We start from the raw sequence: 14,172 nt of genomic DNA, 5'->3' as shown, positions 1-14,172 counted from the left end.
CTCGTCACGCCGAAGACCCGGGTTCGATTCCCCACATGGGTACAATGTGTTAAGCCCATTTCTGGTGTCCCCCGCCGTGATATTGCTGGAATATTGCTAAAACCGGCGTAAATCTAAACTCAGTCAGTCAGTCAGAGGGTTGATTGTTCTCCAGTGGTAGAGGGTTGTTTGTTCTCCAGTGGTAGAGGGTTGTTTGTTCTCCAGTGGTAGAGGGTTGTTGGTTCTTCAGTGGTAGAGGGTTGTTTGTTCTTCAGTGGTAGAGAGGGTTGTTTGTTCTTCAGTGTTAAAGGGTTGTTTGTTCTTCAGTGGTTGAGAGGGTTGTTTGTTCTCCAGTGGTAGAGGGTTGTTTGTTCTCCAGTGGTAGAGAGGGTTGTTTGTTCTCCAGTGGTTGAGAGCTGTTTGTTCTTCAGTGTTAAAGGGTTGTTTGTTCTCCAGTGGTAGAGCGTTGTTTATTCTCCAGTGGTAGAGAGGGTTGTTGGTTCTCCAGTTGTAGAAAGCTGTTAGTTCTCTAGCGTTAAAGAGTTGTTTGTTCTCCAGTGGTAGAGGGTTGTTTGTTCTCCAGTGGTAGAGGGTTGTTTGTTCTCCAGTGGTAGAGGGTTGTTTGTTCTCCAGTGGTAGAGAGGGTTGTTTGTTCTCCAGTGGTAGAGTGTTGTTTGTTCTCTAGCGTTAAAGAGTTGTTTGTTCTCCAGTGGTAGAGGGTTGTTTGTTCTCCAGGGGTACAAAGCTGTTAGTTCTCTAGCGTTAAAGAGTTGTTTGTTCTCCTGTGGTAGAGGGTTGTTTGTTCTCCAGTGGTAGAGAGGGTTGTTTGTTCTCCAGTGGTAGAGTGTTGTTTGTTCTCTAGTGGTAAAGAGTTGTTTGTTCTCCAGTGGTAGAGGGTTGTTTGTTCTCCAGTGGTAGAGAGGGTTGTTGGTTCTCCAGTGGTAGAGAGCTGTTTGTTCTTCAGTGTTAAAGGGTTGTTTGTTCTCCAGTGGTAGAGCGTTGTTTATTCTCCAGTGGTAGAGAGGGTTGTTGGTTCTCCAGTTGTAGAAAGCTGTTAGTTCTCTAGCATTAAAGAGTTGTTGGTTCTCCAGTGGTAGAGGGTTGTTTGTTCTCCAGTGGTAGAGAGTTGTTTGATCTCCAGTGTTAGAGGGTTGTTTTTTCTCCAGTGGTAGAGCTTTGTTTATTCTCCAGTGGTAGAGAGGGTTGTTTGTTCTCCAGTGGTAGAAAGCTGTTAGTTCTCTAGCGTTAAAGAGTTGTTTGTTCTCCAGTGGTAGAGGGTTGTTTGTTCTCCAGTGGTAGAGAGTTGTTTGTTCTCCAGTGGTAGAGGGTTGTTTGTTCTCCAGTGGTAGAGAGTTGTTTGTTCTCCAGTGGTAGAGGGTTGTTTGTTCTCCAGTGGTAGAGGGTTGTTTGTTCTCCAGTGGTAGAGAGTTGTTTGTTCTCCAGTGGTAGAGTGTTGTTTGTTCTCTAGTGTTAAAGGATTGTTTGTTCTCCAGTGGTGGAGTGTTGTTCGTTTGTCTAGTGTTAAAGGATTGTTTGTTCTCCAGTGGTAGAGCGTTGTTTGTTCTCTAGTGTTAAAGGATTGTTTGTTCTCCAGTGGTAGAGTGTTGTTTATTCTCTAGTGTTAAAGGATTGTTTGTTCTCCAGTGGTAGAGTGTTGTTTGTTCTCTAGTGTTAAAGGATTGTTTGTTCTCCAGTGGTAGAGTGTTGTTTGTTATCTAGTGTTAAAGGATTGTTTGTTCTCCAGTGGTAGAGCGTTGTTTATTCTCTAGTGTTAAAGGATGGTTTGTTCTCCAGTGGTAGAGTGTTGTTTGTTCTCTAGTGTTAACGGATTGTTTGTTCTCCAGTGGTAGAGTGTTGTTTGTTCTCCACTGTTAAAGGGTTGTTGATCTCCAGTTGTAGAGGGTTGTTTGTTCTCCGGTGTTAAAGGGTTGATTGTTCTGCAGTGGTAGAGTGCCGTTTGTTCTTCAGCGTTAAAAGGTTGATGGTTCTCCAGTGGTAGAGGGTTGATTGTTCTCCGGCGTTAAAAGGTTGATCGTTCTCCACTGTTAGACGGTTGATTGGGGCGATGGGGTAGTCTAGTGGTTAAAGCGTTCGCTCGTCACGCCGAAGACCCGGGTTCGATTCCCCACATGGGTACAATGTGTTAAGCCCATTTCTGGTGTCCCCGCCGCGGATATTGCTGGAATATTGCTAAAACCGGGCGTAAATCTAAACTCAGTCAGTCAGTCAGAGGGTTGATTGTTCTCCAGTGGTAGAGAGCTGTTTGTTCTCCAGTGGTAGAGTTCTGTTTGCTTTCCAGCATTAAAGGGTTGATTTTTCTCCAATGGTAGAATTCGTTTGTTCTTCAGCATTAAAAGGTTGATTGTTCTCCAGTGGTAAAAGGTTGATCATTCTCCAGTGGGAGAGAGCTGTTCGTTTCCAGTGGTAGAGTGCCGTTTGTTCTTAAGCGTTAAAAGGTTGATCGTTCTCCAGTGGTAAAAGGTTGATCGTTCTCCAGTGGAAGAGAGCTGTTTGTTCTCCAGCGTTAAAGGGTTGATTGTTCTCCAGTGGTAGAAGGTTGTTTGTTCTCCAGTGGTAGTTGTTCTCCACTGTTACAGGTTTTTGTTCTCTAGTGGTAGAGGGTTGTTTGTTCTCCAGTGGTAGAGGGTTGTTTGTTCTCCAGTAGTAGAGGTTTCTTTGTTCTCCACTGTTAGAGGGGTTGTTTGTTCTCCAGTGGTAGAGGGTTGTGTTTTCTTCAGTGGTAGAGGGTTGATTGTTCTCCAGTGGTAGAGGGTTGATTGTTCTCCAGTGGTAGAGGGTTGATTGTTCTCTAGTGGTAGAGGGTTGATTGTTCTCAGTGGTAGAGGGTTGATTGTTCTCCAGTGGCAGAGGGTTGATTGTTCTCCAGTGGTAGAGGGTTGTTTGTTCTCCAGTGGTAGAGGGTTGTTTGTTCTCCAGTGGTAGAGGGTTGATTGTTTTCCAGTGGTAGAGGTTGTTTGTTCTCCAGTGGGAGAGGGTTGATTGTTCTGCAGTGGTAGAGTGCCGTTTGTTCTTCAGCGTTAAAAGGTTGATGGTTCTCCAGTGGTAGAGGGTTGATTGTTCTCCGGCGTTAAAAGGTTGATCGTTCTCCACTGTTAGAGGGTTGATAGGGGCGGTGTGGTAGTCTAGTGGTTAAAGCGTTTGCTCGTCACGCCGAAGACCCGGGTTCGATTCCCCACATGGGTACAATGTGTTAAGCCCATTTCTGGTGTCCCCCGCCGTGATATTGCTGGAATATTGCTAAAACCGGCGTAAATCTAAACTCAGTCAGTCAGTCAGAGGGTTGATTGTTCTCCAGTGGTAGAGGGTTGTTTGTTCTCCAGTGGTAGAGGGTTGTTTGTTCTCCAGTGGTAGAGGGTTGTTGGTTCTTCAGTGGTAGAGGGTTGTTTGTTCTTCAGTGGTAGAGAGGGTTGTTTGTTCTTCAGTGTTAAAGGGTTGTTTGTTCTTCAGTGGTTGAGAGGGTTGTTTGTTCTCCAGTGGTAGAGGGTTGTTTGTTCTCCAGTGGTAGAGAGGGTTGTTTGTTCTCCAGTGGTTGAGAGCTGTTTGTTCTTCAGTGTTAAAGGGTTGTTTGTTCTCCAGTGGTAGAGCGTTGTTTATTCTCCAGTGGTAGAGAGGGTTGTTGGTTCTCCAGTTGTAGAAAGCTGTTAGTTCTCTAGCGTTAAAGAGTTGTTTGTTCTCCAGTGGTAGAGGGTTGTTTGTTCTCCAGTGGTAGAGGGTTTTTTGTTCTCCAGTGGTAGAGGGTTGTTTGTTCTCCAGTGGTAGAGAGGGTTGTTTGTTCTCCAGTGGTAGAGTGTTGTTTGTTCTCTAGCGTTAAAGAGTTGTTTGTTCTCCAGTGGTAGAGGGTTGTTTGTTCTCCAGTGGTAGAGAGGGTTGTTGGTTCTCCAGTGGTAGAGAGCTGTTTGTTCTTCAGTGTTAAAGGGTTGTTTGTTCTCCAGTGGTAGAGCGTTGTTTATTCTCCAGTGGTAGAGAGGGTTGTTGGTTCTCCAGTTGTAGAAAGCTGTTAGTTCTCTAGCATTAAAGAGTTGTTGGTTCTCCAGTGGTAGAGGGTTGTTTGTTCTCCAGTGGTAGAGAGTTGTTTGATCTCCAGTGGTAGAGGGTTGTTTGTTCTCCAGTAGTAGAGGTTTCTTCGTTCTCCACTGTTAGAGGGTTGTTTGTTCTCCAGTGGTAGAGGGTTGTGTTTTCTTCAGTGGTAGAGGGTTAATTGTTCTCCAGTGGTAGAGGGTTGATTGTTCTCCAGTGGTAGAGGGTTGATTGTTCTCTTGTGGTAGAGGGTTGATTGTTCTCCAGTGGTAGAGGGTTGATTGTTCTCCAGTGGCAGAGGGTTGATTGTTCTCCAGTGGTAGAGGGTTGTTTGTTCTCCAGTGGTAGAGGGTTGTTTGTTCTCCAGTGGTAGAGGGTTGTTTGTTTTCCAGTGGTAGAGGGTTGTTTGTTCTCCAGTGGTAGAGGGTTGATTGTTCTGCAGTGGTAGAGTGCCGTTTGTTCTTCAGCGTTAAAGGTTGATGGTTCTCCAGTGGTAGAGGGTTGATTGTTCTCCAGTGGTAAAAGGTTGATCGTTCTCCACTGTTAGAGGGCTTGATAGTTCTCCAGTGGTAGAGAGGGTAGTCTAGTGGTTAAAGCCGTTTGTTTCGTCTCAGTGGTAGAGACCCGGTTTGATTCTCACAGTGGTACAATGTTGTTGTTAAGCCCATTTCTGGTGTCCCCTCAGTGGTAGAGGGTTGCTGGAATATTGCTAAAGGGTTGTTTAAATCTAAACTCAGTCAGTCAGTCAGAGGGTTGATTGTTCTCCAGTGGTAGAGGGTTGTTTATTCTCCAGTGGTAGAGGGTTGTTTGTTCTCCAGTGGTAGAGGGGTTGTTGGTTCTGGTAGAGGGTTGTTTGTTCTCCAGTGGTAGTGGTAGAGGGTTGTTTGTTCTCCAGTGGTAGAGAGGGTTGTTTGTTCTCCAGTGGTAGAGAGTTGTTGGTTCTCCAGTGGTAGAGGGTTGTTTGTTCTCCAGTGGTAGAGAGTTGTTTGTTCTCCAGTGGTAGAGGGTTGTTTGTTCTCCAGTGGTAGAGGGTTGTTTGTTCTCCAGTGGTAGAGGGTTGTTTGTTCTCCAGTGGTAGAGAGTTGTTTGTTCTCCAGTGTTAGAGGGTTGTTTATTCTCTAGTGTTTCTGCATTTGTGTTATCTCCTCTGACAAAGACCGGGGTGTATATAGCCGAAGCTCAATGATCCCAGCCCTGGTGTCTAAAATATTGTTCTAAGATATGAATAAGGCCACCATTATTTCTTCATAATTTCGGACATCAAGGTAAATTATGTAGTTTGAAGTAATCATTAATACTAATTTTCGAAATGACAGGTTGCTTAATATGACAACTTTGGTCACATGGTGGCAGTCATGTTGTATACACATGGTCTTTATGTTGGCTTGTCACTTCTAACAAATACTGTGTCACATTTCTTTACGTCTACCTAAACCTTACAATATCCAGTTGAGACCAATAGTTTGATTTACCCATTGTGAATAATGTCATACAGAAATTGCCAAATAGAGGATAAAACCGGGTAAAGAATTGTGCCACATTGTACTGGTATTTAGGACGACGTGTGTATAGGACTGCCCATCGAGGTCAGCAGTGGTGTTATGCAAATAGTGCCTAGCTGAGAATACTGACTGCTTCCTCCATGTATTTGTATCATCTTGATGCTGTGTAGAAGTAACACTCAGATGGATCTCAGAAATCTTACTGGGCTTCTGGCGGAGTCATTATGTTGTGTACATGGTTGCATGTTTTTCATACAGAAGACACTAGTCAAATTTGTGATTCAATAGTGGAACGAAATGATATTACGCCCCCTTTTGTTATCCCCCTCAACGCGTTTTGCGGGGGGTATTAAAATGGACTCCATACGTCGTCCGTCCGTCCGTCCGTGCACATTTGTCTTTTCTGGAGCAGAACTCTAAAACCGTTCAATATATCTTCACCAAACTTGGCACATACATGGATCTGGTGGTGTACTGGTGCCTTGTGGTAGTTTTGGAATTCTGAATAAAATATTTTTGGCGTTTCCATGGCAAAAAGTTCGACTTAGACTGAAATTGGTGGTAGTGCTCTTTTCCGGAGCAGAACTCTCAAACCGTTCAATATGTCTTCTCAAAAAGTTGAGACATAGATAGATCTGGTGGTGTACTGGTGCCTTTTGGTAGTTTTGGAATTCTGAATAAAATATTTTTGGCGTTTCCATGGCAACAAGTTTGACTTAGCCTGAAATTGTGGTAGTGCTCTTTTCCGGAGCAGAACTCTAAAACTGTTCACTATTTCTTCACCAAACTTGGCACATAGATAGATCTGGTGGTGGAGGGTGCCTTTTGGTAGTTTTGGAATTCTGTATAAGATTTTTTGGCGTTTCCATGGCAACAAGTTTGACTTAGACTGAAATTGGTGGTTGTGCTCTTTTCCGGAGCAGAACTCTAAAACCGTTCAATGTTTCTTCACCAAACTTGGCACATAGCTAGATCTGGTGGTGTACTGGTGCCTTTTGGTACTTTTGGAATTCTGAATAAAATAGTTTTGGCATTTCCATGGCAACAAGTTTGACTTAGCCTGAAATTGTGGTAGTGCTCCTTTCTGGAGCAGAACTTTAAAAACCTTTCAATACTCTCCTTCCACTTTTCTATATACACACCTAAATATTTGACATAATCATAACTCGTAGACATAATCATGAAGAGTATTTTGCCATGGGGGATATTGATGACTTTGTCTTCTTGTTATACAGAATTTAACCACCACATCAAACAAAACAAAGTTGACAAAAGATTCATGTCGAGAACTTAATTAACTTAATGTCTGAGTATTGAAAATAGAATGCTTACGAATAAAATCATTTTTAATCCGTATTTTGCTGACATTGCAAATATCATAAGTTCAACACCAAAGTCAATCATTAAATGTGAGTGGTCAATAGATCAGCCTCCTCCTTGATGAGGATGTCACTGGTATTCTGGTGTCATTGTTGCCATGGTTGCCATGGTTACAGGGAGCAACTGGCACATGGTGAACCTTTTTGTTCTCAAAACGGAACATGGCTCTTTTCAGCAAAGTTTTTGTCAACCATCTGTTCACTGTGCTCAGCGAGGTAGTTTGATGATGTCACTTGTTCAATATGTATGGTTTTGTAAAATATAACTGTCTGATATGACATGTGATGGATTTAACCGTGGGGATTACAGCCTGTACCCTATTTCACAGTTTAGCAGTTTCGACAAAACGACTGTAGTAATTTTCCACAAGAAGATAATGACTTTCATCTTCCTGAAATAGATCTATTGCCACAACTTAATGGTGGTCGGTCACAACCACAATCTGTTGACAAATAAGGTAATGTTGGAACTTTTCAGATCCAAATACTATGTCCATCATCTCTTTCTGGATCTGAGGGTTTTTTTCTCTGAGAAAACATCATTTTTGAGCAAACACAAGTGGTCTGTTTTCTTAGGGAGCATGGCACAATGCCATTCTTTGACACGTCAACTTGGAGCACGAGGGTGTCCAAGGGTGTAGGGGAAGCCGAGTGGTTAAAGTGTTCACTCATTATGCCAAAGACTTGAATTCAGTTCCCCACTTGGGTACAGTGAGTCAAGACATTTCTGGTGTGGCCTGCCAGGATATTGCTGGAATATTGCTGGGTCCCCCTGCCAGGATATTGCTGGAATATTGCTGGGTCCCCCTGCCAGGATATTGCTGGAATTGCTAAAAGCATCGTAAAACCATACTCACTCACTTTTTACCATACAAAGATATGGAAACATTACTGGGAGCATGTATAAGTGGGCTCACACTTGGGTCGAGCTTAACTTGGTACACATCTTTTAGATAGCCTAGCCCCTGATATATGTCCTGGAATTCCTCCATGATTGCCTCCCTGCTACTTGATGTAGATACGTGGGCATTCGGGGTCTCAAATCTTCACATGCTTTCAGCCCTAGGACAGAGGGACCTTCCTCTTGTACAATATAGAATTTGAGACATACACTCACATTCCAGTATGAGCACTGCATTTGGGTTGTGCCCCGAATCTTTAGCCACTTCCATCCTTGTCCAACAATTTGATGCTGTTACCAATGATTTTAGAGAGTAATAATCCCGTTCAGTCTTTAGCAGGTGTCTTAAGTTCTGTTGTAAATTGATCTGTACTTTAGTGAGTGTAGCATTTATTGCCATGTTGTGCTGGGACAGGTGTAGCCATGCTGTACTGGGACAGGTGTAGCCATGCTGTACTGGGACAGGTGTAGCCATGCTGTACTGGGACAGGTGTACTGTAGGGGACAGGTGTAGCCATGCTGTATTGGGACAGGGAGCATGCTGTAGCCATGGACAGTGCAAGGACAGGCTATAACCATGTAGTGCTGGGACAGGTATAAACATGTAGTGCTGGGACAGGTGTAGCCATGTAGTGCTGGGACAGGTGTAGTGCTGGGACAGGTATAACCATGTAGTGCTGGGACAGGTATAACCATGTAGTGCTGGGACAGGTGTAGCCATGTAGTGCTGGGACAGGTGTAGCCATGTAGTGCTGGGACAGGTGTAGTGCTGGGACAGGTATAACCATGTAGTGCTGGGACAGGTGTAGCGATGTAGTTCTGGGACCGGTGTAGCCATGTAGTGCTGGGACAGGTGTAACCATGTAGTGCTGGGACAGGTGTAGCGATGTAGTTCTGGGACCGGTGTAGCCATGTAGTGCTGGGACAGGTATAACCATGTAGTGCTGGGACAGGTGTAGCCATGTAGTGCTGGGACAGGTGTAGCCATGTAGTGCTGGGACAGGTGTAACCATGTAGTGCTGGGACAGGTATAACCATGTAGTGCTGGGACAGGTGTAGCCATGTAGTGCTGGGAACAGGTGTAGCCATGTAGTGCTGGGACAGGTGTAACCATGTAGTGCTGGGACAGGTGTAGCCATGTAGTGCTGGGACAGGTGTAGCCATGTAGTGCTGGGACAGGTGTAGCCATGCTGTGCTGGGACAGGTGTAGCCATGCTGTGCTGGGACAGGTGTAGCCATGCTGTACTGGGACAGGTGTAGCCATGTAGTGCTGGGACAGGTGTAACCATGTAGTGCTGGGACAAGTGTAGCCATGCAGGTGTAGCCATGCTGTGCTGGGACAGGTGTAGCCATGCCGTACTGGGACAGGTGTAGCCATGCTGTCCTGGGACAGGTGTAGCCTTTTAGTGCTGGGACAGGTGTAGCCATGTAGTGCTGGGACAGGTGTAGCCATGCTGTACTGGGACAGGTGTAGCCATGCAGGTGTAGCCATGTAGTGCTGTGACAGGTGTAGCCATGCTGTACTGGGACCGGTGTAGCCATGTAGTGCTGGGACAGGTGTAGCAATGCTGTATTGGGACAGGTGTAGCCATGCTGTACTGGGACAGGTGTAGCCATGTAGTGCTGGGACAGGTATAACCATGTAGTGCTGGTGCAGGTGTAGCCATGTAGTGCTGGGACAGGTGTAGCCATGTAGTGCCTGTCCTAGGTCTCCAGTTGTAGAAGTGCACCATACACCACACTATGTCTGCTCCAGCTCTCCGGCTGTACACTATAACACTGCCTCTGCCCTGTCTACCCACCAGCACGAGCCCACTCTTCACCTCATATGATGATTGAAACATATGAACATTGTTCAGTATTGTATTGTGCACACAATTTCTTGAATTCTGATTAATGATTATGTTTGTGTGTTTCAGATCGCCAGCTGGACAGAGAGGAAGCCACCGTAGGGTCCACAGCACAGAAAGGTATGTATCTCAATCAGTGTCTCCATCTAATTCTATTTTGTCTCAGGAGTTGCATCCCTTGGACGTGCCAGTATTCTGTGATCCTGATTCTGTTTCTAGGCTTGTCAGTACCATAACTGTGTTTTGGAGTTTCAGTAAAGAGGAAATGATGGCGCCAATTTTAGTGTCACAGAATTCTGGTCTGATCTTTAAACTTGGCCAGCATGGCAGCCAAGTCATTTTTTACCATAACTCAGCAATTTATGAAATTTGACATACATCAAGGATGTGTTTTTTCAATAATGTGTTATTTTGCAGTGTATCTGCATATTTATTATCTAATCTGCAGGGGCGGTGGGGTAGCCTAATGGTTAAAGCGTTGGCTCGTCACGCCGATGCCCCGGGTTCGAATCCCCACATGGGCACAATGTGTGAAGCCCATTTCTGGTGTTCCCCGCCGTGATGTTGCTGGAATATTGCTAAAAGCGGCGTAAAAACCAAACTCAGTCAGTCAGTCAGTCTAATCTGCAAATACCTGAAACTTTGTATGAATTCTGATAAGATTTTAAGCATAACCATCACAGCAGTTACATTAATGGTTATTAGTCAGCAGTCATATTTCAAATGTGTTGAGATTTGGTGCTGGTGTAATTAATAGTTGAGCCTATCATTTATGTTATGAATTTTTGCAAATGTTAATTTTTTACTTTGATTCAACTGTCATAGCATAATAGTTGGCAAGAAAAATAACAGAAGGCACAAAATTTAAAAAACATTTTTAAGACCCTACCTTTACCTTTTTGTATAAAATTATCTGCCATTGCAGACATATGTTTGCTTTGGAAACCCAACTTAAATTTGAGCAGCACTAATTAGAATTTATCTTCAGCAACCCATGCTTGTCGTAAGAGGTGACTAAAAGGTTGAGTGGTCAGGATCACGGACTTGGTTGAGGCATGTCATCATATCCCAGTTGTCTCATGATGATGATCACTGGCGCAGACTTGATTATTCACCAGGCTATCTGTTCTCGAAACTTTCGTAGCCCTACAAACTTCTTAAGCCCATTCTTAACACATTGGCTACAATCAAAGTTAAGAATTCTTAGGGCTACGAACGTTTCGAGAATAAGGGCCCAGCTGCCATCATATAGCTGGGATTTTGTTGAGTGTGGTATTCAACATCAGACTTGTAAGATGGACCAGACCAAATATCATCATTCTGCACTGTTTGAATAGCATAACAAGGCAGCCCATACTGTCCACTGACAGCAGCCCAGCATTTCTGACAATTTGGCTATAGTGTCAGTTATTGTTTGGTCTGCCTTTTGGCAACAGATAAGAACCTATAGTACTTAGTGGTCAACTGGAACAGTCCATGACCCATTGACCTCTGGTAACAATAGCACTGACATTTGAGGTTGATTAGTGAAGCTGGTGGCATGCAGGCCCCTTTGTTCAAACACAATTGTTCAATACAGCGTGATTTTATGAATATACGTACAGGCAATCATGTGGATTTATGATTGAGCTTCAAATTCCAAATTTTGTTCATGGCATGAAAGTTTCCACTCAATATTGCTGTCGTAAATGAATTTGCAAGTAGAAAGTTTTTTTCATTTGCACCAATTTTTTGTTAACTCAGTGTAGATATTTGTATGAAAATATTTTTTATATGGCATCAAATTATTACGTCATAAATTAGGTGAAGTGTTGTGGCTCAGTACTTTTGCTATTGATACTTTGTAGGACACTATCACCTGTCTGTGTTCACATAAATAGTGTAATGTATTAAGACAGTTGAAGGTATGGCACTGGGCAGGGGTGGAAATAACCCATTGCCAGACGCCCGAGTCCGGTGTTTTTTTCTGTCGGGCAAGCAAATTTGTATATCACACTGTACCGGTGTCCAGTTGACTTTCCAATATTAATTATGTTGTTTATTTAAAACATCAACAAGAAAACCTACGGTATAGTGGAAAAATTATCAGGGCAAGTGAATTTACATGTGCCACTGTTCACTAGCAATTTTAAAGTTATTTCCCCCTGACTGGGTATGATGTACTTATTTTGGCACAAGGTACATGCATCTTTCTCTGGGGTTTTGTATCTCATAGCCATGAAATAGACACGATAATGTGCCGCATTCTGCCTTTGATGTGTATCGGTTGTCAATTGCTGTCATTTGTAATTAGGGTCGTTTTGTGGGGCAAGATGAGGTAGTTGAGGTGGTGTCTGCTTTGACATAAGCATGCAGAGGATGGTGTCTGCTTTGACATAAGTGTACAGAGGGTTATGTCTTCTTTGACATAAGCGTACAGAGGGTGGTGTCTTCTTTGACATAAGCATGCAGAGGGTGGTGTCTGCTTTGACATAAGTGTACAGAGGGTGGTGTCTGCTTTGACATAAGCATGCAGAGGGTGGTGTCTGTTTTGACATAAGTGTATAGAGGGTGGTGTCTGCTTTGACATAATTGTACAGAGGGTGGTGTCTTCTTTGACATAAGCATACAGAGGGTGGTGTCTGTTTTGACATAAGTGTATAGAGGGTGGTGTCTTCTTTGACATAAGTGTACATAGGGTGGTGTCTGTTTTGACTTAAGTGTACAGAGGGTGGTGTTTGCTTTGACATAAGTGTACAGAGGGTGGAATCTGCTTTGACATAAGCATGCAGAGGGTGGTGTCCGTTTTGACATAAGTGTACACAGGGTGGTGTCTTCTTTGACATAAGCATGCAGAGGATGGTGTCTGTTTTGACATAAGTGTACAGAGGGTGGTGTCTTCTTTGACATAAGCATGCAGAGGGTGGTGTCTGTTTTGACTTAAGTGTACAGAGGGTGGTGTCTGCTTTGACATAAGTGTATAGAGGGTGGTGTCTTCTTTGACATAAGCATACAGAGGGTGGTGTCTGTTTTGACATAAGTGTACAGAGGATTATGTCTGCCTTGACATAAGTGTACATAGGATGTTTTCTTCTTTGACTTAAGCATGCAGAGGGTGGTACCTTCTTTGACATAAGTCTACATAGGGTGGTGTCTGTTTTGGTTTAAGTGTACAGAGGGTGGTGTCTGCTTTGACATAAGTGTACATAGGGTGGTGTCTGTTTTGACTTTAGTGTACAGAGGATTATGTCTGCTTTGACATAAGTGTACATAGGGTGTTGTCTTCTTTGACTTAAGCATGCAGAGGGTGGTATTTTCTTTGACATAAGCATGCAGAGGGTGGTGTCTGCTTTGACATAAGTGTACAGAGGGTGGTATCTTCTTTGACATAAGCATGCAGAGGGTGGTGTCTGCTTTGACATAAGCATGCAGAGGGTGGTGTCAGCTTTGACAGACGTGTGCAGAAGGTGGTGTCTTCTTTGACATAAGCATGCAGAGGGTGGTGTCAGCTTTCAGATAAGTCTACAGAGGGTGGTGTCTACTTTGACATAAGCATGCAGAGGGTGGTGTCAGCTTTGACATAAGTGTAGAGCGGGAGGTGTCTTCTTTGACATAAGCATGCAGAGGGTGGTGTCAGCTTTGACAGAAGTGTACAGAGGGTGGTGTCAGCTTTGACAGATGTGTACAGAGGGTGGTGTCTTCTTTGACATAAGCATGCAGAGGTGGTGTCTGCTTTGACATAAGTGTACAGAGGGTGGTGTCTTCTTTGATATAAGTCTACAGAGGGTGGTGTCTGCTTTGACATAAGCATGCAGAGGGTGGTGTCAGCTTTGACAGAAGTGTACAGAGGGTGGTGTCTGCTTTGACATAAGTGTACAGAGGGTGGTGTCTTCTTTGATATAAGCATGCAGAGGGGGGTGTCAGCTTTCACATAAGTCTACAGAGGGTGGTGTCTGCTTTGAGATAAAGGTGCAGAGGGTGGTGTCTACTTTGACATAAGTGTGCAAAGGTGGTTTGTTTTTTTGCTCATTTGCTGCCAGTAAGCACGGAATCTATTGAGTGGGTGTACTAATACAGGATCCTACCTTGCCCTACAAAACATCGGGTCCAGGGGATCCCTAATCTCAAAGGTGCTTAGAGAAAATTGAGGGTTCTCTAAACCGTGTATCTACCCTTTAGACTTGTCCACCATGCAGAAACTGCTGTGTTATGGTGTCCTGTGTACAGTGCGGGGAACACCACCAACATGTGAATATTGTATGTTTCAGATCAAAGAGAAAGAGTATTTAAGGAAAAAGATGGCTTGCTCAATCGGCGGCGTGGTGCTATGCGAAGGCGGGTCCACCAGGTCAACGGACACAAGTTCATGGCAACAATTTTACGACAACCAACATTTTGCTCACTTTGTAGGGATTTTATATGGTACGGATAATAAGTGTGATGTGTGTTCATTGATGGTATTCATTTCACACTTCATGTTCTAGTATAACACATTTCAAGACAAGGGGCTGTATCTGTTATATTGTGTAGCTGTCTCATTTGCA

At 43.9% G+C, this 14,172-nt stretch overlaps 1 protein-coding gene across 2 annotated transcripts in view; it reads left to right on the top strand.

Annotated features, from left to right (window-relative positions):
- The window catches only part of LOC124272921 (calcium-independent protein kinase C-like), a 46,209-nt gene that overhangs the window by 8,557 nt on the left and 23,480 nt on the right, over window positions 1–14,172 (top strand). For both annotated transcript variants that reach the window (XM_046708166.1, XM_046708167.1), the window contains exons 3-4: window positions 9,719–9,769; window positions 13,897–14,050. In XM_046708166.1, the coding sequence (XP_046564122.1) occupies window positions 9,719–9,769; window positions 13,897–14,050 (205 nt within the window). The remainder of the gene's footprint in view (window positions 1–9,718; window positions 9,770–13,896; window positions 14,051–14,172) is intronic.

Source organism: Haliotis rubra, unplaced genomic scaffold (genome assembly GCF_003918875.1).
Source record: "Haliotis rubra isolate DU_JTF1 unplaced genomic scaffold, ASM391887v1 Scf174, whole genome shotgun sequence".
In the NCBI taxonomy this organism is placed as follows: domain Eukaryota; kingdom Metazoa; phylum Mollusca; class Gastropoda; order Lepetellida; family Haliotidae; genus Haliotis; species Haliotis rubra.
Note: the sequence above shows the minus strand (reverse complement) of the source record. Positions and strands in the feature narration are given on the sequence as shown.